The sequence below is a fragment of the Cyrtonyx montezumae genome, unplaced genomic scaffold (assembly GCF_038088225.1).
Source record: "Cyrtonyx montezumae isolate F1298 unplaced genomic scaffold, pur_monq_1.0 scaffold_6, whole genome shotgun sequence".
In the NCBI taxonomy this organism is placed as follows: Eukaryota; Metazoa; Chordata; class Aves; order Galliformes; family Odontophoridae; genus Cyrtonyx; species Cyrtonyx montezumae.
In genome coordinates this window covers 10,666,389-10,692,206 of record NW_027072067.1, presented here as the reverse complement: position 1 = coordinate 10,692,206, position 25,818 = coordinate 10,666,389, and the positions used below count along the sequence as shown (strand labels likewise).

At 60.6% G+C, this 25,818-nt stretch overlaps 2 protein-coding genes across 2 annotated transcripts in view; both read right to left on the bottom strand.

Moving 5' to 3' along the window:
- Positions 1 to 133: 133 nt before the first annotated feature.
- Positions 134 to 4,347, bottom strand: LOC136057015 (acylamino-acid-releasing enzyme-like). The gene is made up of 22 exons (XM_065749469.1): positions 4,333 to 4,347; positions 3,768 to 3,915; positions 3,573 to 3,699; positions 3,406 to 3,505; positions 3,256 to 3,331; positions 3,022 to 3,188; positions 2,814 to 2,951; positions 2,642 to 2,733; positions 2,532 to 2,572; positions 2,337 to 2,458; positions 2,161 to 2,221; positions 1,968 to 2,065; positions 1,840 to 1,891; positions 1,683 to 1,771; positions 1,471 to 1,609; positions 1,317 to 1,400; positions 1,159 to 1,239; positions 985 to 1,073; positions 696 to 886; positions 526 to 628; positions 351 to 457; positions 134 to 285 (listed from the first exon to the last, which is right to left on the bottom strand). The coding sequence occupies exons 1-22, from the start codon at positions 4,339 to 4,341 to the stop codon at positions 180 to 182; spliced, it is 2,220 nt and encodes a 739-aa protein (XP_065605541.1). The 5' UTR covers positions 4,342 to 4,347; the 3' UTR covers positions 134 to 179.
- Positions 4,348 to 6,515: 2,168 nt separating this feature from the next.
- BSN (bassoon presynaptic cytomatrix protein) overlaps positions 6,516 to 25,818 on the bottom strand; it is a gene marked incomplete at its 5' end in the record, with an annotated part of 46,782 nt that continues 27,479 nt past the window's right edge. Inside the window, 7 exons of the mRNA XM_065749702.1 lie at positions 6,516 to 6,556; positions 6,746 to 6,886; positions 6,984 to 7,074; positions 7,331 to 8,055; positions 8,368 to 10,468; positions 11,484 to 18,050; positions 18,887 to 19,294. Coding sequence (XP_065605774.1) covers positions 6,516 to 6,556; positions 6,746 to 6,886; positions 6,984 to 7,074; positions 7,331 to 8,055; positions 8,368 to 10,468; positions 11,484 to 18,050; positions 18,887 to 19,294 — 10,074 coding nt within the window. The remainder of the gene's footprint in view (positions 6,557 to 6,745; positions 6,887 to 6,983; positions 7,075 to 7,330; positions 8,056 to 8,367; positions 10,469 to 11,483; positions 18,051 to 18,886; positions 19,295 to 25,818) is intronic.

Below are 25,818 nucleotides of genomic sequence, written 5' to 3'. Positions count from 1 at the left end.
GCGCTGGGCAGGGTGCCAGGGTGCGCGAGCCGGGGCCAGAGCCAGGAAGGGTGCTGGGAGCTGGCAGCAGCACCTGCTCACCCTCTGCCTGCGATCACGAGCTCCGGGGGCACCAGAGGCCACAGAACCAACGCAGTGCTCAACAACTTTTATTGGGGGGGTGAGGGTGCCGGGGGCTCTCAGTCCTGCAGGTGCTGGAGCAGCCACAGCACAATGTTCATGAAGCCGTCGGCTTCGGCCTCGATGCCGGCCAGCGCGTGGTTGTTCTTGGGGTACCAGAGCAACCTGCAGGGAGAGAGGGCTCAGCGCTGTGCCTACAGCCCCACGGCCCGATGCCTGCATCCACTCACCGTGTGGGCACGCCGCGGGCCTTCAGGGCACGGTAATACTCCAGCCCTTGTGCGGGGGGGACGCGCTTGTCGTCCTCCCCCAGCATCAGCAGTACGGGCGTGCGGACCTGCGGGACGGGCACAGCCTCAGCTGCGGAGCTGCATGCCGGTACAGGGGAAGGGGACAGGGACGTACCTGGTTGATATAGGACATGGGTGACTTCTGCAGCATCACCGTCAAGTGAGCTGGGTCCGGCAGGGTATGGGGCGTGTAGGGCACCCCCATCTCCGTCAGGCACCTGCGGGAGAGAGGCAATGGGACGTGCGGTGCTGGGGCCGAGGGAAGCTGGGGACCGTGGCACTCACCAGTCAGGGATGTCAGTGATGGTGAGCATGGAGGCGATGTTCACCACGGGGTTGCGGACCACGCAGGCACGGTACGTGCTGGGGAACTGCCCGATAAGGTGGCATGCCAGGAAGCCCCCGTGAGAGCCACCCACCAGGGCCACTCGGCTGGCATCCAGCGGCTCCTCCTGCAGCACGCGCTCCACGCAGAGCTGTGAGCACCGGGGACATTTGGTGAAGCGAGGACATGACTGTGCCCAGGTTTCCCATCCCAGGACACCCACAGGATGATGGGGCACATACATCATACCTGCACATCCCGCACGTCCTGCGTGCCCACGTTGCCAGGCAGGGAGTTCACGCTGTCCTGGCCGAAGCCCAGCGAGCCACGATAATTCACTGGGAGAGAAAGCATCAGAGCCCCCTGTTGCAGAGCCCCAGGTGCACCGCAAGGGTCCTGCGCCCCATTTACCCCAGTACTCACCCAGAAGCACAGCGAAGCCCAGGCGGCACAGCGTGGCCGGGTACAGCATCCACCCAACAGAGAAAACTGTGTGTGGTCCCCCTGTGGGGCAGAGGTAGTGGGGGTGATGCTGCAGGGCTGGGGTTGGTGCAGGAGGGTGGTGCGGGTTGAGCTCTCACCGTGGGGCATCACAACCAGAGGCGGCTTATGGGCAGTGGGACCCTCAGTTGGGCGCAGCAGGATGGCATCGAAGTCCAGGTCCTCTGTGGGGTCGGCATAAATAGTCAGGGCTCAGCTGGGATGGGCAACAGCCCCGCTGCCCTCAGTACTCACTATACTGGGGGTTCTCCTGCTCCGGTGGAGGTTTCAGGGTGCGGATACCCCAGCTGATGCCAGGCACCGAGGATGAATTTTGCAGGCAGATCCACTTCACCTGTGCCTCCTGGCCTACACCAGGCAGGATGGCCACTTGCTGCATGGGGAGAAGCGTCAGCACCAGCACCCAGAGGGGCAGGGGAACACTGGGGACAGAGATGTCACCGTACCAGTGTTGCAGGGCAGCTTGGGGTGGAAAACCGGGCCACCAAGAGATCCCGGTCAATGGTGAGGACAGACCAGCTGCCCTGGGGTGCATCTGTGGAGGACAGAGAGGGTCGGAGCTGCAGGCACAACCAGCCCCAACCCTGGCACTGCAGCACTCACCAGCTGTCAGCGAGGTTGTCCTGCCTGTCTGCATGTCCACCACAAACACGTCCTGAGGGCAGGAGGGCAGAGTCCAGCTCAGCACCAGAACAGCTGCTCTGTGTGCCCCCAGGCCCCACAGCCCTTACCTGCTGGCTGCGCTGAGTCGTGTCCAGCACGAGCCGACGGCTGTCGGCTGCCCAGCACAGCCTTGGCAGAGCGCTACAGTAGACCCCAGGAAAGGCACCTGCAATGAAAGTATTGGTCCTCAGCACCTCACCCTACCCTGTGCCCCAAGATCTGCCCCATGACTCAAGACCTGCCCCGCAAGGCTGTACTCACCCCACGTTTGCCGTGGCACAGCCTCCAGCACGGTGCGGGTCTGCTTGCTATGCCAATCGTACTGTGGGAGACATGGGGTGGGGGGGCTGTGCCAGGTCCACCAGGACTCATACCAGCCACTAAGGTAGGGATATGCCACCAGCCCCCCAAGCACATTTTGAGGCAGAGCTGCTCACCACACGGAGGCGGCTGCACTGCTGATGGGGGCCCAGCACCCTGTTTTCCAGGTAGGCAATGTGGCAGCGGTCAGGGCTGAGCCGTGGGGACCACAAGGCCCCAGTGTCCTCAGAGAGCAGCTCTGCAAGGGCACGAAGGGATGGTGAGGGGCTGCACAGTGCTCAGCACTGCAGGTCGGAGGGTGAGCTGCTCACCGCATTTCCCACCAGTCAGGTCCACGTAGAAGAGCGCTGAGCTGCCGGGAGAGAGGGGCTGTCACTGTGTGGCTGGGGTCCTCAGGGTGGTGGGGACCAGGGGGACTCACCGGCGGTTGGTGCAGTGCCGCAGCCCCAGGCGGAAGGGCTCGTGCCACCAGCCCACAAACACCACACCAGTGTCATCTGGGGACCAGAAGGCCTGCGAGGGTGGGCAGTGTGGCTTGGTGATGGAGTCTCCCATTCTCCACCACCTCCCGTGTCCCCTTTCCCCATCCTGACCTGTCCAGGGGACACGTGTTTGGGGACACCCTCCAGCACTGAGATGCTGCTGCCCTCGACGTCCAGCACACAGAGCACAGGGATGCTGCAGGTGCTCAGCGTCTCCCCCCAGTTCTCGTAGTAGACAAACTGCTCTCCCTGTGGCACAGCCCCATCAGTGCCAGCTCCAGGGTGGAAGGACATCACCCCAGGGATGATGGGGGCCCACCTTGATGGGTGCATCTGGCTTTTTGGGGCACCCGAGCTCCTCATCAGCAGAGGCATCCAGCTCAGGTGCTTTGGTCTGGAAGAAGGACTCAGCCTTGGGACGCTTCTTCTCCGCCACATACAGCAGGTGGGTCTCAGAGTGCGACCAGGCCAGGCAACCAAACTGGTCTGTGGGGAGAGGTCAGGCACAAGCTGTCCTGTCCCCAGCATCCCCCAGGGCCACCCCATCCCTCACCGTCATCATAGACACTGCCATGTTTGTCCAGTGCTGTCAGGTCGATGCTCTTCACCTTGCAGTTCTGATTCCACACCTGAGAGCAGAGGGCAGGACGGAGCCCAGGTTGCCAGCCCCTTCCTTTCTGTAACCCTCTGGCCCCTGGCTCACCTCCAGGAACTGCTTCTCCTTCTCTTTCTCTTTCTCTTTGACAACAGCCTTGAGCAGGACAGCCTTCAGCGCACCACTGGGGGACTCGCAGCTCAGGAGCCTGCAGGAAGGCACCCATCAGCCCCGTGCTGCCAGGGACGCGGGGACACGGGGATGTGGGAACCCACTCGTTGTTGATCTCGCAGCAAGCACCGCCGGGCCCTGCGTAGACGATGGAGTCCCCGTCGTGGAAGAGAAGGTACTGCCGGCAGAACTTGATACTCTTGGCCTGCACCAGGTCCCGCTGCGACCACTCTGCGGGGATCAGGGTGAGGAGCTGCCGAGGCCCCCGCTGCCCCCCTCGCCCAGTGCCCACCCCGTACCGGTGTACAGGCTGCAGTACTTGCCCCCGTACTGCGTGGTGATGTCAGGGCCCAGGCAGGCAGATCTGAGCTCCGGGTTCTGGCTCAGCTCCCGGTACAGTGCTGCGGCCTCCTCCGCACTGGGCAGCACCTGTGGGAGCACGGGCGGCTGGGGGGGCAAAGGGCGGGCTTCTATGGGGGCACCGGGGGGCTCTTATCGAGGAATGAGGGCACGTGGGAGGAACCATAAAGGCGTGGGGGGTTCTATGCGAGGCAGCAGGGCGCATGGGAGGTTGTGACTGGGGCACCAGTGCCTATGGGGGGGCTGTGACTGGGGAAGCAGGCCCACGGGTGGGCTGCTGTGTGGCACCAGGCCCACGGGGAGGGTGGGGAGAGCTCCCAGGCTTCAGGACAACCACAAGGCCGCGGCGGCTGCGGGATACGGAGGTACTCGGGGAGAAGCAGAACTCAGGGTGCGGGGGAAGCACTGGGAGGGGGGGAGGTAATCGGGGGGCGGGATCCCGGGGCAGTGACGTCACTGCCCCCCTAGCCCTCCCCACCCCCCGTCCCCGTCTCAGCCCCTCACCGGCTCCATGTCGACGCGGCGCGCGGACGCAGCGCCGGCGCACACGGGACGGCGGGCGGGGCCGCCTCCTATTGGCTGCGGCGCTCGGGCCTCGGCCGCGCTGTGGCGCCCCCTCGTGGGCGCAGCCGGAACCGCCGCAGTACCGCCCGTGGGGACGCGGAGCCCGACTCGCGCTGGCAGTGCTGCCCCGCCCGGAGCGCGGCCCGCGGTCCCCTCCGGCGCACGAAGGCACGAGGCGGAGGCGGAGTGTGGTTTATATCAAGTCCTTTTATTTTGTTCCCACAGAAATACCTGGGTGGGGGCAGCTTCTGTACGGAGTCACGACACAGCGCGGCACGGGGGGTTACTACGGGTCTCACGGAGCACAGCAGACACGCACACCGTCACAATGGTCAGAGGGAGGGCGCCGGCATTGCACTTACCACTGTAAACTTCTCCTGGGGCGCAGCGGGGCCCCGCGTGCAGCCACGCCCCGGCACCTATTTACAGCGCGAGGGGCGGCGGCGGGGGCACACCCGGCAGCGGAGGGCACGGGGAGCCCACCCCGCGACCCCGGTGCACGCATCGCGGTCGGTACGGCGATGAACCGATGGAGGAGAGAGAGAGGAGAAAAATAGAAAAGGGGAAAAAAAAACCAAAACAAAAAACCAACCCAAAAAAGAAGAGTCCAGGCAAAGAACAGCAAGCACTGAAACGCGGTGAGACCGTGCAGAGAAGTAGCAAGCCATGCTCTACGACAGGACAGACGGTCACGGGCGCTACGGCTGCCCTTTGGCAAAGTGGCCCTCCGTGGGTCGAACATGCCACGAATTGGAACTTCATACGCACAGGTGGTCGAGAGAGGAGTTACCCGGTTTGCAATGACACCCTTGCACGCGACGTCGGATTATCAGCTATGAATGGGTCTCGTTCCGGAGTCGTGTTATTTCGTTGCATAGAACATGGGGCGGGCGCCGGCGGGGCACCGGGGCGGGCGAGGGCAGGGCACGTCTCCCAGTGCCGTGGGGAGCCCCGCTGGTCCGAGCGTGCCCACGCGGAATGGCTTCAGAAGGACTTGGATTGCACAGTAAGAGGAAGGATATCGGCGGAGGCGAAGCTCTCCTGGTCTTGTTCCATGGATTGTGCTCTTTTGTGGCCTCCTGCACTCTATTGCTTCTACAGACGACAGCCCATGTGCTAACTCATCGCACAAAGCAAAGGGGGGAAGAGGATTTGGTAGAAAGTGAAATAATAATAAAAAACAACAAATTGAACCCAAAGAAAAAAAAAAGAGAGAAAAAAAAAATCCAGCCCCTCCCCCCTCCCGACTCCCCCTGCCCCTCCCGGTGCGGATGAGGTATACGCAGAACTCAAAGTGGGATGATTAAGGCTGTTCTTCAAAGAAAAGGGGTGCCCGGCGGCGGGACGCGCCGGCTGCGTGGCGAGGGCGAGCGCGGCCCTTTGGATGCTTCCCATGGCTTCGGGGCAGCGCCCGGCCGGGGCCGCGTCGGCAAAGGCCAGCCCGCGTCCGCGCCGCCCGGCAGAGTCCTATGGCCTCGTATTTCGGTAGTGAAACAGTGTTAGGTCCTAACGGGGCGCGCCGGCTCCACGGGGGGAGCGGGCGGCAGTGCAGGGGGCCGAGGGGCCGGTGGGGTGGAGGGGACGGGGAGCAGCCCTCGGCTCGCACGGAGGGGAAAAACCTATGAAGACACCAGAGCTGGGGTTCGGAGGATGCAACTCTGCGTATAATCTTGAGAAAGGGCCGCGGGTCCCGGTGCAGCCCCTCGGCACGTGGGGGTCCCCTACGCTGCGCCGCGCCGGAGCTGCTCGCCGCCATCTGCCGCGGGAGGTTCAGCACCCAGGGGTCACCCCACTTTCAAAAGCTGGCGAGAGACAGAGCAGAGGGTCAGCCCGCTCGGACACATCCCTGCGGTGAAGGGACATCGCTGCCGGGCCACACGGCCGGCCCTGCAGTGTGCCAGCTGCCAGCACAGAGCTCAGCGTGGCTGCTGAGGGGCTGCTCACCGTTATACCCAGAGTCAGCGCCGCGTGCTGAGGTCCCCGGCTTCTTCATAGGTTTTTCCGCTGCAACGACTCGATCTTCACTCACTTCCCCAGCTCCTGCGGTGGGAGGGCGTGAGGATGCGGCGGGCGGGGCGCATGGGGCTGCGGCACCGGCACCGTGCACTCACCTTTTGCCATTCTCACCAGAACGAAGTGAATTTCTTGCCGAAAGCCGACACCGCTGCGGGGAAGAGGAAGAGGCGTGAGGACAGCCACATCCCAGCACGTCCTGAGCCCGCGCTCCCCAGGTCAAAGCTATCGGCTCTCACGTATCCCTGGCCGTGGGAGCAGCGCATCCCGACAGAGCCTTCCAGCCACCCCTGTGCCGCCCGACCTTATCTCACCGCAGCACCGCCGTGGCAGCCCTCACCTTCAGTCAGTTTGCCTGCTTGTTCAGCTGCCCCTCCCGGCAGGATTTTGGAGAAGACGCTTTCTCCCTCCGCCCCAGGCTGCCCCGTGGCCGTGCCGGTGGGGCCGCGCGTCCCAGCCGCCCTCGGACCAAGCTTGCTGTCTGCCGGGGGACAAACAAGGCAGCCTTCAGCATGGCAGGGTCCCGCGGGGTGACCCCCGGCACCCGGCACCGTAGCGTTTGGCCGCCGCGCACTGACCTGCTCCCGGGGGCTGGGCTGCAGGCGCTCTCCCCGGCTGCTGCGGCACTTTCGCCGCGGGTTTGGCCGTGTCCGTCTGCTCCGATTTCAGCTGCAAAGGCGGAGGACGCCTGTCAGCTCCTGCCCTCCGAGTGGGGATAGCGGAGCATCCATCGGGACCGTCCCTTTTGGGTGGTACGCCGTGGTACTTTGCTTCACAAAGCCAACCCCAAAACACAGAGGGAACAAGACCCCACACCCCAAAAAGAGTCAGAGGCACACGGACGCCCCCTCGCACGGGCACCTGGGGTGGCACACGCTCCGCTCCCCAACCCTTCCCCAGCCACGGCAAGCGGACGCGGGCTCACCTGTGGCGCCGGGTGCCCTCCCGGCTGTGCGTGCAGCGCGGCCGCCGCCTTCCCCGCGGGCTGCCCCGTCCCCGGCTGCTGCTGCTGCTGCTGCTGCGCCGGTCGGGCCGCGGTCGGTGCCTGCGACCTGGGCTGTGCCGCGCCCGCCGGCTGCGCGCCTTGCCGTGCCGCCGCCTGCTGCCGCACCGCCGCCTGCCCCGCCTGCGGCTGCCTGCCCGCTGCCTGCTGCGAGGGGGCCGACGGCTCCGGCTTCTGCGCCGGGGAGGGGGTCCCGTGCGGCTGCGGGGTCTTGGTCACCTTCTGGGGCTCGGCCCCGTGGTGGCGGGATGGCGGAGCGTAGTCGGAGGCGCCGGGGCCGTACGGTGCCGAGGCGCGGGACTCGGGCTGCTGCGCCTTCTTGGTGGCGGCCGGCGCGGCGTGGCCGCGGGGCTCGTGGCGGCCGGACTCCCGCGGGTGCTGCTTGGCCGAGCGGCGCGGCTGCTCGTCGTGGCGGGAGGAGGCAGCGTGGCGGCCGTAGTCGCCGTGGTGGCGGTGCTCGCGGTGCTGGGGATAGTCGTCGTGCTGCCACGGGTCCTCGTCCGGTGGCTCGTCGTAGTCGTGGTAGGTGTGCTTAGCCGGGGTTCTCTTCTGCGAGGAAGAGTGGCCGCCGTAGTGCCTTACCCTCTCTGACCGCGCTTCCCTGGGCTTATCAAACCAGTCTGTCTCCTCCTGACCCAAATGATAGGCTTCAGAAACCAAAAACAAACGACAGTCAATCTCTCGCTCTGTAGGTGGGAACGCAGCCTGGGCTGAAGCCATGCAATGAGGCAGGAGAAGGCAAGCAGCTCGTCACACACACAGGGGACAGCCCGCGCCGGCAGGGACGGGACGGGGCACCGCGCGAGCACCACCGGCCAACACCAAACACCCGGACAAGGACTGGAAAGGGGGGAGGAAGGCACGTGTCAAGCAAACTGAGGCCGTGAGTGTCTCTGCGGACGAGCATGCCCCGGGGAAGCGCCATGCTCTGGGTGCTCACCACCACGGGTAGCCGTTACCTTCGCTGTCCGAGACAACGCAATGGGAATCGTCCATGCCGTAGCCCTCCTCGTGCTTGTACGAGTGGTTCCTTGGCACGTCTTTGATGTGCTCTTGCACATCAGGCAACGAGTGGCTGGAGCAGAACTGAGAGCAGGGATCCCCTGCTGACTGTGGGCCGGGGCCCCCCATGGAGCGTGACCCCCCCACCGACTTGCCCAGGGGGCTGATGGGGCTCTCCTCCTCAGAGGGCTGCGTGCGGACCGGAGCCCGTCCCCGGCTCTGGCTCATGCTGAGGGATGAGGGCTTGGAGCTGCCCTTCTGGGACCGCTCTACACCCTCCCGCTCAAAGGACTTGCTGCGGCCACCTGCATCACGTCCAGAGGACTTCTCCAGCCCGTAGCCAGAGGAGCGGGTTCTGCCACTGCTGGAGTAGACCCGCTCCTCCTCATCCACCAAGTCCCGGCTGGACACACCATAGTACTTCTGCTGCTCGTACACATTCTTCTTGAGGCCGTAGGTGATCTCGTCCTGCAGCTTCTTGGCCCTGGAGGCCACATTGCTGCTGCTGACTGACGTTGTCACTGCGTAGGAGGCCAAGTCTGACTCCACGTCTTTGGCTTCTTCAATGGGGGAGAACTTGGAGATCTTCTGCTCCATGCCCTGTTTCCTGTGCTTGCTGCGCTTAGAGGAGACAACGGCAGGCGCCAGGTTCTTGGACGAGTGCTTTGGCGGCACCATGCCGGAGCCATGCTTGTCTGCCCGCGAGGGGTGCCGGTACTCGCTGTCCCCGTAGTAGTAGGAGGAGCCTGCTGAGCTCCCTGACACCCTGCCATTGCTCTCTCGGTGGTAGCTGTTCTTCCCACGATGGTCAGGGCCGTGGTGGTCATAGATGTCCTCCTCGGATTCCTCCTCTGCCTTGCTGTAGCAGCATGGCCGGCTGGGGCCCTCTGCATCCAACAGCTCGCTCTTCTCTTTGCCGTGGCGGCCGTTGGCGCCTGTGCCTGTGGGCTCCACTTTCTGCCCATCCACTGCTGGGCTCTCCTTGGTGAGCTCACTGATGTCCTCAATCATCACGTAGTTCCGGGGAATGTTCTGCTCCAGGTTGGTGTACAGGGACTCAGAGGAGAAGCTGGCCGAGGGGCCCTGTGTGACACCGGTTCTGTCGGCCAGCCGGGCTTCGGGCGCCTTGTACTGATCGTAGCTGCTGCTCACTGCTGACACACCGAGGGTGACATCGGGGACAGCAGAGGAGCTGGTGGCTGTGCTGATGACCTCGTAGTTGGTGGGGATCTTCTGCTCCAGCTCAGCCAGTGAGGTCTGCCGTGGCTTCTGATGTGCGTCCAATGGGCTCTGGTAGAGCGCAGGCTGCGCCGTGGGCACACTGGCTGTGCCAGGGAAGGTGCCCTGGGCTTGGTAGGGGTTTTGGGGCCGGAAGCCTGGCTGGGCAGGGGCACCCAGCTCTGGGTACACAGTGCCAGGGGCTGGGAAGGCGGCGGGTGAGGCAAAGGCAGGCAGCGGGGCGGGCGGCAAGCCATCCTGCGTGGTGCTGGCAGCAGGGAATTGGGGTGGCTGCGGGCGCGTGGCAGGGAAGGCAGGGGGCCCCGGTGGGGCCGCATAGGGGTATGCACCATAGGAGGCGGCAGTGAAGTCAGGGTACTGGGCAGTAGGTGCGGGGCGCAGCCCGGTGCCATCGTAGCTGGCAAGGCGCAGGCTGTGCAGCTCACTGTCAGACAGGTAGTCGCGGCGGTCAGCCAGGCCACGCAGGTAGGGGTGGTCCCGCGCCCCTCGGTCCTTCAGCAGTGACTCCTTGCGCTGCGTGATGCCCAGCTCCAGGTACTTCAGCTTGGCGTCGATCTCCTTCTCCTCCTCGTCCAGCTCCGCCTGCTTCTTACGCAGCTTGGTCGACTCGTGCTCCACCAGCTTCAGGTCACGGTCCAGCTCCTTCAGCAGGCTGGCCTTGGTGACCGGTGCCACAGCGGGGGCCTTGGGGGCCAGGCTGCTCAGGTAGAGCTGGGGGGTGGCCGGGCTGCCCAGAGCCACGTGGGGCTCCTCGGGAGGCGGGCTGGGAAGCGTGCGCTTCACCTTGCGTGCCAGAGGGCTCGACTGCAGTGTGCCCACCTGCAAAGGCAAGGGGAGGTCGTCAGTGGTGAGGCTGGTGGATCCCAGCCCCCCAGGGCCGAGTGCCCCGCACATGCTCCCTCATGCCCCCAGTAAGCAGCATTTATGTAAAGTCGTAATAAATAGGATGGAAGTAACAGGCAGGGCAATTTCTATGAATAATTAACAGGAGTGGCAGCGAGCCAAGTGCCAGGCTGCCCGCTGGCATGCCAGAAGAGGAGCAGTGCTGAGTCCTACACAAACCCCTGCATGCTCTGCAGCAGGGCTGGAAAATTTGGCAGTGGAGTGGTGGCATGGGACCCCCTGAGCTGGGAGCTGTCACAGAGCTGTATTTCCTCACTGCACCTTGTGCTGGGCACGTTGTTTGGGGACATCAGGCAGCTTGTCACCTGCCTGCCCTCCCCCCCTGTGCTGCTGTGGTATAAATGGGTTTTGCCAGGTCGTGCCTCAGTTTCCCTACCTGCAAAACGGGGCTATTTGCAGACAGGAATGTAAGCTGCTGCACCCCAAAGCTGCAAGAGAGGGAGGGCACCCAGCTTTGGGATGTGAAAACCCAGGCTCCTGCCATGGTCACACCATGCTGCTGTGCAGCTCCAGGGCTCTCTGAGTGCCTGCAGACCTGGAGGAGCTGCTCGCTGCCTGCTTGGAGGCGTGGGGCCACGTGTCCATGCATGCAGGCTGCCATCAGCTGCTGCGGAGAGCCAACCTTTTGAAATATTAATTGCTGCAGCACTAATGAAACTGCAATGGCCTGAGGTGCCTCCTGGGGCCGTTCTCCAAGGGAAAGGTTATTTATTTCAGGACAAGAGTGAGTTGAGTGACTGCATCTCTCCCGCTCGTAGTGGTGAGATGTCACCACTGAAAAGATTCAGCTTGGATCAGCCTGGCTGGGTACACACAGGGAAGGTTGTGGCATGAGGACACATCCATCCCCAGCAGGGCGAGATGTCCACTGAGCTGGGACACAAAGTGCCATCACCAGAGCGGGCACCCGAACATGACGCCATGCACATACCTGGGTGCCTGGGAGCAGCGGGTGCTGGTAGAGGGAGAACCTGTCCTTGCCAGCTTCCTCAGAGGTGGGGCTGATGGGCTTGGGGTCGGACAGGGAGCGCTGCATGGTTTTGATGGGACGTGGCAGTGTCTGCTGGCGCTGGGCTGAGTCGGTGAAGTGCTTCTGGGGTGGGACGTGCGCCTTGTTGAGCCGCTCGCTGGTGGCAAAGGAAGACTCCAGCAGGCGGTGAGGGGACAGCGGGGATACCGGCGAGTACAGGACCTGGGGGGAGCGGGGAGGCTGGCGGGTCACCAGCTGGGAGAGGGAATCGGCCGGCAGGTGGGACTGGTACCCGATCTCCAGGGGGTCCGGCTTCTTCTTCTCAAACTTGCCCAGGGTCTGCTGCCGCACGGCGTGGGGGTCCAGGGGCCCTGTGCTGACCATCTGCATGTTGGTGGAGTAGGGGGTGATGGTGGTGGGCACTGTGAGCTGGGGCACCACGATGCCGGGCTGCGGGGGCGGCTCAGGCTCCGTCTGACAGGCGAGGCTCTCGCCTCGCTGCGTCTTCTCCGGGGCAGAGATGTACTTGACGATTTCCACACGGGGGTCATGGGTGGTGATGTGGATGGAAGGTGAGACGCGAAGGAGCTGGTCGGGCTCAGTCTGCACTGAGCAGTCGCTGATGGTCTGGATGCCAATGCTGGCCATGCCACGCGTTGTGCCATCTGCCTTGCCCTCAGTGCTGGCATCGGCGTGCCGTGAGGGCCGGGAGCGCCGGCGTCGCACAGGCTGCTCCCACTCTCCACTGTCCTCCTCATCTGTCTGCACACTGCAGTCAGTGCTGCGCCGTGACCGCCGCCGCCGTGACAGCATGTACCGCTCCTCGCCATCCTCCTCGTCTGTCTGCACGCTGCTGTCTGCTGTCTTCCTTGCTGCCTCCTTCTCATAGGCGTCCCGCAGCCGTGGCATAGAGTTCCTCTTCTTGATGCCCCGTCCGGACTCCCAGGGCTCCTCAGCCTGCAGTGACATGTCCGAGGCCGAGCTGCTGAGCGGGCGCTGCGGTGCAGGGTAGCGTGGGCCACCGGCACCCTCGGGACCCCCGGGCAGCGCCTGGCCGGCTGGTGTCCACCCATGTCCATTGTGCACTGGGCCTCGTGACACCTCAGCAGCCCCCTCAGGCGGACGGCCGGTGGGCTCGGCACCAGCAGGGGGGAAGATGGTCTTCTGCCTTTTCTGCTCTTCCAGTTGCTGCTGCAACTGGTGCTGCAGCTGGTGGATGTGCTCGAGCTGCAGGCGCTGCTGGGCCAGCTGCTCCCGCTGCAGCGCCAGCTGTGCGTGCCGCTCCTCCTGCTGCTGCTGCAGCACCTGCTGCTTGATGCACTGCAATTCCTGCAGCTCCCGCTGCACCAGCAGCTGCTCCTTCTCCCGGTGCCGTTGCAGCTCAGCACGCTCCCGCTCCAGCTCCTCCTGCAGCCGCAGCTGCCGCAGCTTCTCCAGCTCCACGCGCTCCCGCTCCAGCTGCAGCACGTGCTCCTGCTGCTTGCGCTGCCGCTCCTCCTCGCGCTCCCGCTCCTCCCGCTGTATGCTCTCTGAGGCTGGTTTGGGTGCAGGGGCTGCCTGCCCGCCCTCCTTGCTGCCTGCAGTGGGGGGCTCGGTTCGGGGTGCTGCTCCTGATGCCTCCGCTCTCTGCATGCTGGTGGCGGGCGTGGCGGGGGCTTTGGCTGTCGGGCCGGTGCCCGGTGCGGCGCTGACTGCTTTGCCAAGATAGACAGGCGTCTCCATCAGCGAGGAGGCCGGGAGGCGGCTGGGGGCTGCGTAACGGTAGAGGCCCTGTGGTGCCAGTGGGACACGGGGTGCAACGACAGGCACCCTGGCCAGGCTGGCAAGAGGGACAGCGGCCATGCCAGGAGGGCCATAGGGCCGGTACAACCCACGCAGCATGGGCCGCAGCACGGAGGCTGGCTGGGTGGTGATGGGTAGCGTGGAGGCGATGGGCGTGTTGATGGTGGAATAGATCATGCCATCAGCTGCCCGCACAGTGGCAGCGGATGGGAACATCTGCCTGACAGCACCCAGGCGCACGCCGGGCACGTTGTACTGCGCCAGGCTGCCAAAGCCCTGCCGTGTCTCGGGGACGGATGGGTTGAACATCCCACTGGGTTTTGGGGCCGTGGCACCCCCCGGCTGGGCCGGCAGCCCCCCACCACCAGGGCCATAGGACAGTGTGTCGGGGCCATTGGCGTGCCGGGCTCCATACTGGTGGTCCATGGAGTTGAGTGCAGCACACATGCGGCTTATCTCACGTGCGGTTGTAGCACTGTAGTGGGCCAGGCTGGACTCCTGGAAGCTGGCCAGGTCCCCTCTGGGTGAGTAGCGATAGTCGGAGTAGATGTTGGAGGCTGAGCTGTACCTCCGCATGGGAAGCGGGTGGCCCAGCAGGTCAGCAGGCTGGCGCAGGTCAGAGAAGGAGCCATACTGCAGCCCCTGGCTCAGGTACCCACCCTCAGCAAAGCCAATGCTATAGGAGTGCTTCATGGTGCTCAGGTCCACGGCGGCCTCATGGAATGGTTGGTCCCCCTTCGGTGGGTAGTAGTTCATGCCAATTTCTGACAGGTTGGTGTCTGACATGGAGGAGTAAAGCCTCCCAAAAGCACCAGTGGGGTAGAACTTGTGCTCCTCATAGAGCGCGGGTGCCGGCTGCTCCCGGTATGGGAAGGTCTCTGGCAGCTCTGGCTCCCTGCTGCCATACAGGGGTCCACTGGCCTTCCTGCTGGGGACTGTGTCTGCAGCCTTCTTCTCCGGCACCTTGGAGGTGGGATTGAATGCGCCGGTGCAGCTGCCGCCAAAAGGGAACTTGTAGACCACATCGCAGCAGGCCACCTGACTCTCCGCCTTCACACCCGTGAGGTCCAGCACATTGGCTGGAGGCTCTTCCTTCAACACTTTGGTCACTGGGCCAGCTGCCACATCCTCCACCTGCACCATCATTACTTGGGACTTCTTGCCACTCAGGGTGAGCAGAGGGCTCTGAGTCTTCAGCTCCACCGGCACCGCGCGGTACAGCTCTGAGCCCTGCTCCTGCGGGAATGGCTGTGGAAGGCCACCGACACTATGTGCGACACTGGTCTGTGTGATGAGCACATCCTTCTTTACCATTTGGCTGGGCAAGTTGTACCTGGAGAACTTCGCCTGGGGAGGAGTGGGTGGCTCGGGCTTGCTGGTGGGTGCAGGGCTGGCTGCCCCACTGGCTCTGCCAGCACCCGTCTGAACACCCTGCTCCACCTGCTTCACCTGTGCCAAGCACACCGGGCTGCCAGCCCCCTGCCCAAAGTCCATCCGGCTCTGGAAGGGGTCTCCATAGACCATGGGCTGCTTGGGCTGGGAGATAAGCATTGGGGAGGCGATGGCAAGGCCAGCAGTGCTGGAGGCTGCAATGATGGCATGGGGCTGCTCCTGGGCATTGAGGTTGATGATCAGGGGCTGGATGGCTGTGGACTGCCGGTTGGGGATCTGGTCCAAGGTCAGGCAGTACTTCCTGGCCTCAGTGGCCAAGGAGGTGAGATCCATGCCTTGGTCTGTTATGATGATGGGAGCAGACTTCAGAGCCGTGCGGAGGTCCACAGCGCTGCTGCTCGGCACCTTGGGCCCCGGCTCCACACGGGAAGTGCCAGGGATGGAGGAGATGCGGCACAGCGAGATGTTCTCTGCTGGCAGCGCTCCCCAGCTGTACAGCCCTGTGATGCCATCAGGGCCTGAAGTCACGGGCACCTTCTGGGCTGTGTCCTTCACATGCTGTGCCCGGATGAACGTGCCCAGTGGTTGCTCTGTCTCCTGGCCATACCCATGGGTCATTACCTGCCGGCTTATCCTGGTGGGGGACGAGGCAGGGGACGCAGAGGAGCTCGGTGGCTTGGTCTGGCTGGCTGCATCAGCTGCCAGTGTGATCACCATGAAGGGCGCATCCTGTGAGGACTGCTGCCGGGTCAGGCGAGGTGAGCCTGCCCGGTGCGGTGTCTGTGTCCCCTGGGCCACCATGGGGGAGGAGGCCAAGGGGCCGGTGGTGGTGGGGACATCGTAGGCGAGGAGGGGGCTTTGCGTCTGCGTGGAGAACTCAGCAGTGGACTTGGCAGTGGGGCCGGGGGTCATGGCTGCTCTGGGGGCAGCGCGAGTGGGACTCTGAGTGGGAGATGTTGGCGAGAGTGGCGGGCTGGAGCTCTTGAAGAATGAGTATGTCTTGGCTGGTGGGGGCTTGCCATCGCTTACCGCTTGGAGCTTCTCCCTCATTGTTTGCACGCTGGTCTCCACCCCCACCTTGCTTCGGGCGATGTCCTCTGTCTGTGAGCCATAGCTGATGGTGCTCTTTGCCTGGCCATAGCTCCTGGCGGGTGTGGCCTCTGCAGAGCTGTAGATCCGCGGTGTGCCAGCGGGGCTGGCCCCTGCCGTTGTGACCACGCTGGTACCTTTGCTGAAGGTGTAAGGAGCAGTGACGGGCTTGGGAGCTGGGCTGGGTGCTGCTGGGGTGCTCTGGAACTTGGCCAGTTCCTGTCCCTCTTTGGCAAAATGCTGCGTTACCCGGACATCAGGAACCGCCTTGCTGCCCTCAGAGGTGGAAAAGGAGACAGGAGCAGAGAGCTGTGTGGGGCTGGTGCCAGGGGTGAGGGGTCCCCCATTTTGCTTCATTAGCTCAGCATATGCACTCTCGGCATTCAGAAAGTGCTTCTCCTGGTATGTTTCCTCCTGCCCTTTCTTCTTGTCTCCCTTCTCCAGAGCCAGGTCGAATGAGGAGGACTGATGCATCCTGGCAATGCTCTGTGACGTCTGCAGGATCTCCTCGTACACAGCGCCTGGCTTTGAGAGGGAACCTGAATAGTCAGGCTGCGAGGGGCGTGGGGGGCCTCCATCATAACCATACTCATCCCCATACTGGTACTGGAAGCCATTCTGCCCCTCAGTGCCACGGTATCCGACCTGCTGGTAGGTGCTGCCATAGGAAACATCCTGCTGGGCCTGCTGGACCTGCTGCTTTTGCATCATCTCTGCCTTCCTCATCATCTCCTCGTAGGCTTCCTCGGCACTCTTGAGGGGCTTGCTGGTGGGCTGCACACTCTCTGTCTTCTCCGTGGGGGAGTAGAGCGACATGAAGGTGGGCAGGTTGTACTCGCTGCCCGACTTGTACAGCTTGGAGGTCACAGCATCAAAGCTCTCAGCCTCTGAGTCAATGGATGGTGAGTACTCGGAGCAGGAGGAGCGGTGCAGTTCCTCCATCTCCGCCGCCTGCCGCAGCTCCTCAGTGGGGGAGGCGTCTTCGATGGGGGACAGGTTGCTGGGGGGGGTTTTGGAGCGCTCCCTCCTCCGCTGCGCCCTCAGCTCCTCCTTGTCACGCTTGGTCTTGCGTGCTGTGCTGCGGATGCGCTGCTGCTCCACCTCCCTCATCTTCTCCTGCTCCCGCAACAGCTCCTCTTCCTCCCGCAGCTCCTCCTCCTCTGACGAGTCCTCAATGGTGGGCAGCAAAGGGCCATGCGAGCGGTGCCGAGCCTTCCTCTGCTGCTTCACTTCTTCCAGGCGCTGCCGCCGGCTGGGGCTGCTGTCGCTGTCCTCCTCCAGGGAGGAGATGGAGGTGGGTGAGGTGCCAGAGGTGTAGCTGGGCGTGGTGGCAGGCAGGGTGGATGAGTACTCACCACGGGACCGCTCCTCGGGTGAGCCTGTCAGGCTCTCCATCTCCAGCTCGGGCTCCCGTTCCAACCCGGCATCTGCCTCCTGGCTCACCTCCATCTCCCTGCCGTAGCCAGTGGTGCTGTTCAGCTCGATGGTCTTGAAACGCCGCAGGCCCCCCTGGGCCGTGCTCATGTCATCGCTCTCCACTGTCTCCAGCTCCTTCCTCTCCTCCTTGTAGAGGCTGCCGGGGCCGTGTGGCAGGTGCCGCTTGGCTGAGGGAGGCTCTTTGCCCTTCTCCACCTCGGCTTTGGGGATGCTGTACTTGGCATGCCTGTAGCTCTCCTCCTCCTCCTCTTCAAGGTTATCCTCCTCCGCACTCATCTCCAGGATCTGCCTGCGCATGAACTCCTCATCGGTCACCTCCTCCCGGCCCTTGGGGCGTCCAGGCACCGGGGAGAAGCCCCCCTCGCTGCTGTCCTCTACGTAGTCGTGCCGCAGCTTGCTACCAAATTCATCTGAGGACTCCACGCTCTCTCGCTGCTCCCTCTGGTTCTCCCACTCCAGCGAGTCCTCATCCTCCTCCAGGATGTCCTCCAGCTCCTCATCTGAGTCGAAGGCTTCAGGGGTAATGGAGAGATACCGGGGTCGCTGCCGCTGCCGCTGCTCCTCCCGTGCCTCTGAGCCCTTGCTGGGCTCTGCTGGGGCCCCCCGCGCCTCCAGCAGCGGCCGCATGCTGCTCTCCAGCTTGGTGAGCTCAGAGGGGCTAGGGGGGCTCTGCCCCGCCAGTCCAGTGCCACTCAGCTTCTCCTCCTCCTGCTGCACCAGCCCTGTGATTTCGCTCTGTGAGCTGGAGATGCCATCTGAGGAGTAGCCAGTGTCGCTCAGGCTCTGGGGGCTGCGGGACAGGTCTGGGGGGTAAGGCTTGCCCGCATCCTGCAGGTGAGAGGGAGCATGGCATTAGGGTATGTGAGTGCCCCAAGTAGGAAGAGGCCCTGGGAACCCTGCCAGCCCCACCCCACCTGACAACAAACGCCAGAAGGCTACCTAGTGGCAACACATTTTATTTTCTACTGCTGAGGGACCCAGCGATGTCACCTTAACCCTTGGGACAATTATGGCTGTGAGCACATCCCTGGGGAAGGGGACAGGAGCTTGGCCTCAGGCAGCACTGGCTCTGTGTGTGTGGGTAGGGAGCAAGAAGAAGCAAGAGAGGCAGTCCCTGGGATCCTCATTGGATGCCAGCAGGAATAAAGGTGCTGCTTTAATTGATGGTACAATGAGGCAGTGCTGGGATGAGACTCAGTGTCGCTCTCAGGTGCAGGCAGCACCAGAGAACCTGTGAGCAGGGTGGCCATGTACCCCACTGGGTTGAGGAGCATCAGGGTGCGAGCAGCCCCCTCCTCAAGGGCCGGGATGGCTCCTTGGGCACAGCCATCCCAGTGCTGCTGGGCTCCTTCCCAGAGAGCACTGAATTAAAAAGGAAAAAAACAGTGGAATGATCTCAAGAATACCCATTTCTGCAGTGCAAGCTGGAAATGTTTTGAAACTGGCTTTGGGTTTAATGACAGCTCCAACTGCCCTTTAAAACCAATGGGACAAAGACTACCTGAGCTATTGCATTACACACAAGAAGGTCCTGAGTGGTTTGGCCCCTTGGGAACCACTGTGCTTTGTCTGCTAAGCACCGCTTCAGGAGACCAGCAGGAGTGACAAAATGCCTCGCTGTGACCTGGAACACAGTGACCATGGGGGACAAGGGCAGCACTCACCTCCAGCTCCTTCACCTTCTGCGCTTCAGGGGCTGTGCGTCCCTCCCTGCTCTCCCCCTCTGGTTTGGGGCTGATGCTCTTCCCCTTGGGCGCTGGGACAGATGGCTCCGGGGCAGCTTTGGGCAGTGGCTTCTCCTCTGCTGGCACTGGTGGCTTCTTCTCTGGGGCGGGGCTGGGGGCCCGGCTCTGCTCGGGAGCCCGCAGGCTCTTGGCGGGGGAAGGCTGCCGCTCAGGAGGTGCTGCTGGCTCGGCGGGGGCCGGTGCCCGCTGGCTGGCTGCCGGTGGCTGGTGCCGGGGAGAGCCGCTCGCGGGTGTCTTTGGCGCGGGCAGCGGCATCGGGGCAGGGTCCGCCAGGCTCCCTTCCAGCAGCCTCTGGGTTTGGCAGTTCAGACACAGCCATTCGTTTTTCTGCAGGACATGGAAAGGAAACGTCGTGTTAGAAATCGGTGCCAACGGGGGCCTCCCTTTCTCCGGTGCCCAGCAGAGATGGGCATCGTGGCGAGCCCAGGGACGGCAAGGTTCTGCTCTGGCTGCGGCCTCATCCCCAGCAAGACCATGGATCTCAGCAGTCCATACACCACGGGGCTATGCCTCACTACGCACTGACAACCATCAGAATGTCTCATTCCTCCCGTCTTCCCTTAGGGTGAGAAGTCCTAATTGTGCTTCATTGCAACAATCATTCTCTTTTTATGCCACCTCTGTTATCCTGGAGGAGTTTTAATGGTGAAGACTAGATCTCTTGCAGACTACATCAAAACATCCACCTTCAGCATCTCTCCGAGGGGGAACGAGCCCAGCCTGAACCTGCCTTTGGCTCCAGGTGTACTGCCTGTGGGCTGGGATGCTCAGCCCTGCCTGCTTTGTGAGGAAGAGCAGATGGAAAGTCCGTTGGAAATGAGGAGAAGCAGCTTGCTGGGCTGCTATGTCACTAACCACACATCAAAGCAATGCATTGGGCATCAACAGAAATGCACTGGGCATCAAAGCAGTGCACTGGACACTGAAAGCAATGCATTCAGAGCGGGGAAGGCTCAACCAAGACAATGCAAGAGGACAGGTTTGGGTCCCCAGGGGGACCCCAGGTTTAGGTCAGACAAAGCATGGTGTCATGATGGCAAATGCCAACACCATCACATCCTAAGTGCCCTCCCTGCTGGTGGGTCCCAGACAGCTTCTTGATGCAGTTTGTTTTCCTTGCTACAACAGAGGCCTAACAGCATAATCATAATGCTTAAGGATCTTTCTTTTTTCTAGGTTATCAGAAAGTACTGGCTACACGAGTACGCAAAAAAAAACTTCCCAAAGATATTACTGCAAGTACACGCTGTGCGGAAAAGAACAAGACAATCTCATTGAGTGAGGCTCTCAGCAAGAGCCTTCATTTTATGACCTGGAAAAAGCAGCGTGCAGCTGGGGCTGTAAGAGAGCCTGCAGGGAGAGGCAGGAGCCCTGCTCACAGCTCAGAAGCACTCTCCCACTCCGAGTCCTCAAAGGGCTATTTTTACCCTCGTAGGAATGTCCAGGAATAAGGCCCTGACATTTGCTTCACTTTTGATGTTTCATCATTTAAAATCTTTTCTCTTTTCTCAGCTCACAGCCAGCTGCTCAAAGCCTTCTCTCCCCATTCCCCAGGTGATCCTCTCCCCCACCTCGCACCCCCCGCTCCTCTGCCTGCCCTGTGCAGGAGCATCTTTGGAACACGTCAGGGTTGCAGAGGGCCATAAAAGAAACCCTTCAGCATGGTAATATTTAATTACTGCTTAATCAAAGAGAAAGTCTAATTAAGGGGCAAGTGCAGCCTATTGTATCCTAATGATTGCATTTGTCTTCTTTTATTTCGGAGCTGGCTCTCATCATGTTGCCTCTGAATCAGATCTCCTTGTCACACTCTGCTCTGTAATTATTTCAGGCGGCAGAAGAAAATGTAATTGTGTGACACAAATTGAATCCCTTCCTCACGGATATGTGCAGGCCTGTGTTTTTCTTCCAGGATTCCCAATTTCCTCGCAGAGCTCCCCGTGTGGTGGGGCAGTGAGGTGATGGGGATGGCACAGCTGCTTGGGCCCTTTTAGGGCAATGCAAGTCAAGGAGGAGGGTGGGCTTGAGGAAGGATCAGGTCCCACCTTGGCTCTGTGGCCTTGGGCTCTGGCCAGCGTACTGCAGGGATAGCCATGATGGCAGCCAGTGCACATTCAAAGCTGCAGCCTCTGAATACAGTGCTCCGCTGGCTTGGGTTTGCCCAGGCAGAGAGGCAGGTGCTGTGTGAGAGCAGAGGTTTGGGTGGATGTTGGGAAAGGCCCTTTGGGAGGCAGCGGTGCAGCCCCAGGTTGCTCACCAGGGCTGAGCTGGACAAAGCCTGGCTGCCCTGTCCCCATACTGGTGACCACTCTGCACTGTGGACCCCATAAGCAGTTCAGGCATGAAGTGGGATGAAGCTTAAGAGACCCCAAGATCAGCTGAGCATGACTCCTGCCACAGGGACTGGGGGTCTCGTGGGGCCCCTCACCCCCTCGGCTGCCCCCAGCTTGGTGCAGCTGTGACGACTCAGTTCTGCAGGGCCACGCTGGGAACCAGAGAAGGAAACACTCTCCGTTAAAAATAGCCCTGCCAGGAAGATTGCAGAGCCGCACTGAGCCGCCTGTCCCCGGCAGCAGGGGAGCAGGGATGCTACGGCACGGGGAGGGAGCTGCGTGGGCTCTGTGTCAGCCACACTGGGGCACCTCTGCTGTCCCCTCCTCACCGAAAGGACAGTGATTGCAGCTCCCACTGCTCCTCTTTGGGCTGAGGGGCCCATTTCCCCCCAGGGCTGGCACCCGCTGGTGGCTGGCCAGAGCTGTGCTCGCCAGCCCCTAATAGGCTTTACCAGGCAATTGTTTTAATTTACTAATGGGCAACGACAAAACGGTAATTAACAACAATAGAAGCCTTCCTGCATCATTTTGGTCAACGCCACCGCTTGGCAACTTAATTAACCGCTGAGTCCCCCGGCGCCAGCGGGTTTTGTTGCACTGCGAGCTCCAGCAGCCGTGCCAGCACAGCTGCCCCCTGGCACAGCCCCTCCTGCACTTCATCTCCCATCTCTGCTCTTATTTATGCTCCTCGGCATTATTTTACACATTCCAAGCGATAGATATGAAAGTACAGCACAGAGGCTGCACAAAATCAGATAAGCGGTGCAAGGTATAAGTATCCTACAAGCCAGATCTCATCTCCCAGCATTACATGCGGCGAATCTCCCACGAATATTTCATTTATTTGCTGACAAGCCCTGCGCAGGGCTCATTGCGGTGACAGATGGGTGCCTGGGAAATATGGAAAACACTTCTGCTATCTGAATCAAGATCCAAATTAACAGCAAGAGCCTTGCAGCACAGCTCCGCAAGCCCTGCTCCATTTCAGGGATCTTTCTCCCAGCTCCTCACACGTGAACACTGGTGTAATTCATTTTGCTCCCCGGATGGTGCTGCCTGAATGCCAGTTAATGCTTCTTCCCTTGGTTTCAGCTCATTGGCACAGCTGAACTCTCTGGAGCTGTTCTGAGCATTCCCTCCATGGGCTGCACATGATGCCCCTCCATGAATGCCAACGAGCACTTCCTTGGGTGGGAACCAGTGGAAAGGATGAGCCCAGCAGGCGCTGTGGTCCAAGCACCCACAAGGGCTGTGTGTGTACTACCCTGCTCAGCACTTTCCCCTGTTTAGGGTTGGAGTGGGAAAGACTCCATTTTCAGGGACAGCAGATGACTCCACAATCTCTTATTTAAATAATTCAATTTGGGATTTCCTTCATCTTTTTCCAAGTGCTGCTTTCCTGACCACAAGGGCTCCCACAAGCCCCACAAGGGCTTGGAACCGCATGCCCTTTGAAGTTCCCTCCAACCTAAGCCAATTCTATAGAGCAAGTTTTAGCCCAATTGCCAATCTCGCAGTGTTTCTCTGAAGGAAGGGGCAGGGTGCCCTGCTTCCCAGCCATGTTGTGCCCCACACGCAGAGCAAACACATCAGCATGAAGCCGTGGGCACCGCTGTCTCCAGGGTCTGGCAGCACCAGACCACGTGCACATCCCTTGGCAGAGTCTATTCTTCACTAATTGGCTTCATTAATGTGAACCGGGCAAGCATCAGTAGCACCACAGCTCAGAGATTAGCACAGCCAACAACCACCGACATTATTCCAGCCCTTCGCTCAACAGAGTGTTTGAATGCACAAGGGAGTGATGCTCCCCAGGATCGTCATGTCAGTGCCCATCCCTGCAGCCCTTCCCAGGTTGGTGGCCCAAGAGTCCCAGCCTGGCTCTGCTCCAGCTGTAATGATGCAGCATCGCCCTTCGCACAGCAATAATGTGATTAAAAGTGGCGCGGGGTAATCTCCCTGCAATCAGACCTTGATGCAGCTTCTCCTCCCCTGAGAAAAATCACGTGTGGGGATTTTCCTTCCCCATTTTAACCCTATGCTACACACAGTGGTGGGCAGAGGCACTGTGGACCAGCTGGGCTGAGCAGTCCTCATTGTACCCAGCAGCACTGGACTGCAGCCACCGTGCTCACCGCTGCCACTCACCACACCGGCCAGCGAGGGATTAATGCAGCTGAAAGCCTTTAGCTGATGAGTAATAGCAACTCTCCCTTCACCTTCCTTCGAGGAATGAGCTTGAGTCTGCCAAGTCCGGCTTACTGCATGCTGGCACTGGTGGGACAAGCCCAGTAAGTATGGCCTCAATGGGACGGACAGCAGGGAAGGGCCCTCCCAGTGCACAAGGGCCATCAGGTCGTTCATCAGCACCACCTCCATCCCTTTTCAGTGCCATCCCTCCTTTAGCTGTAACTACCTGAGCAGGAGCACCTGAATGCTGTGCTAATGAGTAATTACTGCTACCATCAATTTGCACCTTATTCCCAGGACAAAAGCTGCTGGACTCAGTACTTCAGACTTGAAAACCCAGTCTGTATGCTGCCGGGTGCCTGCCAGCACAGGTGGCATTGACCCATGTCCTTGTGCCCCTGCAGCCCAGGGCTCTCTTCACTCTGACAACCCAAACTCCTGGACATTTGCCTCAATTCTCTGCCCTCTACCCACCTCACACCCCCTTCCCAAGACAGCTCAGCTTCCTGTGCCAGGAAGCACCTTCTGTATTTTCTGAGCTAAAAATCTTCTTGAGTCACAAGAATGTGTTTCTAAGTTAAAAGATTTAAACTATTTTGCAATCAAGGGAGAGTATTTCCAAACGAGACTGGTTCCAAGTTCTGGGTGCTGCGTGGGCTGTGTGAAGGGGCTGCTAAAAACGGGTACACAGCTGTCCAAAATTTTGAAACCGGTGCTTTTGGAGAATATATATAGCCATTCCTCCCCACTTAACATATTTCCTTCCAGTTCATTAGATTTAAAAAAAAAACAACAAAAACCTTCGTCAGATATTGAGATAATTTTGATGCTCTTGCCTCATCGAGGAGCCTCGGGACGGATCCCAGGGCTGCGGGCGAGCATCCGTCTCCCTGGGAAGGGTCTGTTCAATGACATCGCTGTGGTAACACGCACATCCAGCAATGCAAACAGCTGCTGGAGAAACAACATCTGTGCGGTGTGCGGAGGCAGAGCTGCACAGGGACAGCCGAACGTCCCAGCCCTCGTGGGACATCCGAGCTCTTAGGAGGAACTGGAAGCAGAAAAGCCATCTGTCAGCACGGCCATGGGTGGTGGAGGTTCATGCGAGAGGGTCTGCATCTCTACAGAGTGGGAGAAACAAAACGTCCGGCACATGCACCTGTCCATGGTACTGGAGGACAAAAAGCATGGGCATGGCTCGGTGTATTTTGGAACAGTCAGAAAAAACAAAGTGACACAAAAGAGTAAGAAAAGTATGAGCAACGAGAGCAAGCCTTAGATGCTGAAAGTGCTTTTTTCCTCTCTTTTCACCAAGCCTTACTATGTCCTCCTTTTTCTTTTTATCTTGGAGAAAGCACTAAATTAACTCCCAGCTCAGTTCCAAGAGACTGAATCCAAAAGGATGAAGAATTAAGGAGATTTTCTGTTCACAATAAAACACAGCCAACAGCATTAAATCAGAAGAGGGTCTGGTCTGTTTTTCAAAGATTAGCAATGGCTGTCCCAAGGAAGACAAGTTTGTATTTTCCTCTTTCCCTCTACCATGACGTTTCTGGAGCTGCATGGGTCATCAGTAGGATAACCTCTCTGATGGCGCTGCTGAGAAGGATGCCATGCACACTGTTCATTCCTGGGGAGGTTTTCCTGGTGTGGGTGGCTGGAGCTGTCACTGCAAGGCCATGGAGGAGGGGCATATGGAACTGAGCACAGCCTAAGGGAGCAGGGGAGCTCACAGATACAACATTGTAATCGCTGGCTTCAAAAGATAAGGGCAGAAAAGACAAAAAAAAAAAAAAGCCAAAATATGATCCCTGATATACAGATAGAAGATAGCCCATGAAGTCCTATGGGATACAGGCAAAGGAAACCCAGTGTAGAGTGCCACAGGCATGGGATGAAGCATGATCACATGTATGAGGCTGAAAGCATCTGGGAGGCAGAAATACATCACACTGGCTGCTCTGGGCAGGGTGGATGCAGAGATGCTCCAAGGCTCTTCTGCTGACTGAGCTACATGTGAAGTATGCTGCTCTGCCACATGCAGAATCACAGTCTTTGGGGCTGGAAAAGGTCTTCAGGATCACCAAGTGAAACGATCAGCCTGACCTACCAAGCCCCACCACCAAACCATGTCCTTTAGTGCAAAGCTCACATCTCATAAATATTGCCAGTGACAGGGACTGCACCACTGCCTGTTCCAATGCTTGGCCATCCTCTGTATGAAGAAATCCTCCCTAAAATCCATCTAAAGCTCCACTGGTGCAACTTGCGACCACCCTACGGCTTTTGTGACCCTTTACTGCCCCTCGCTGGAGCTCATTATGGACC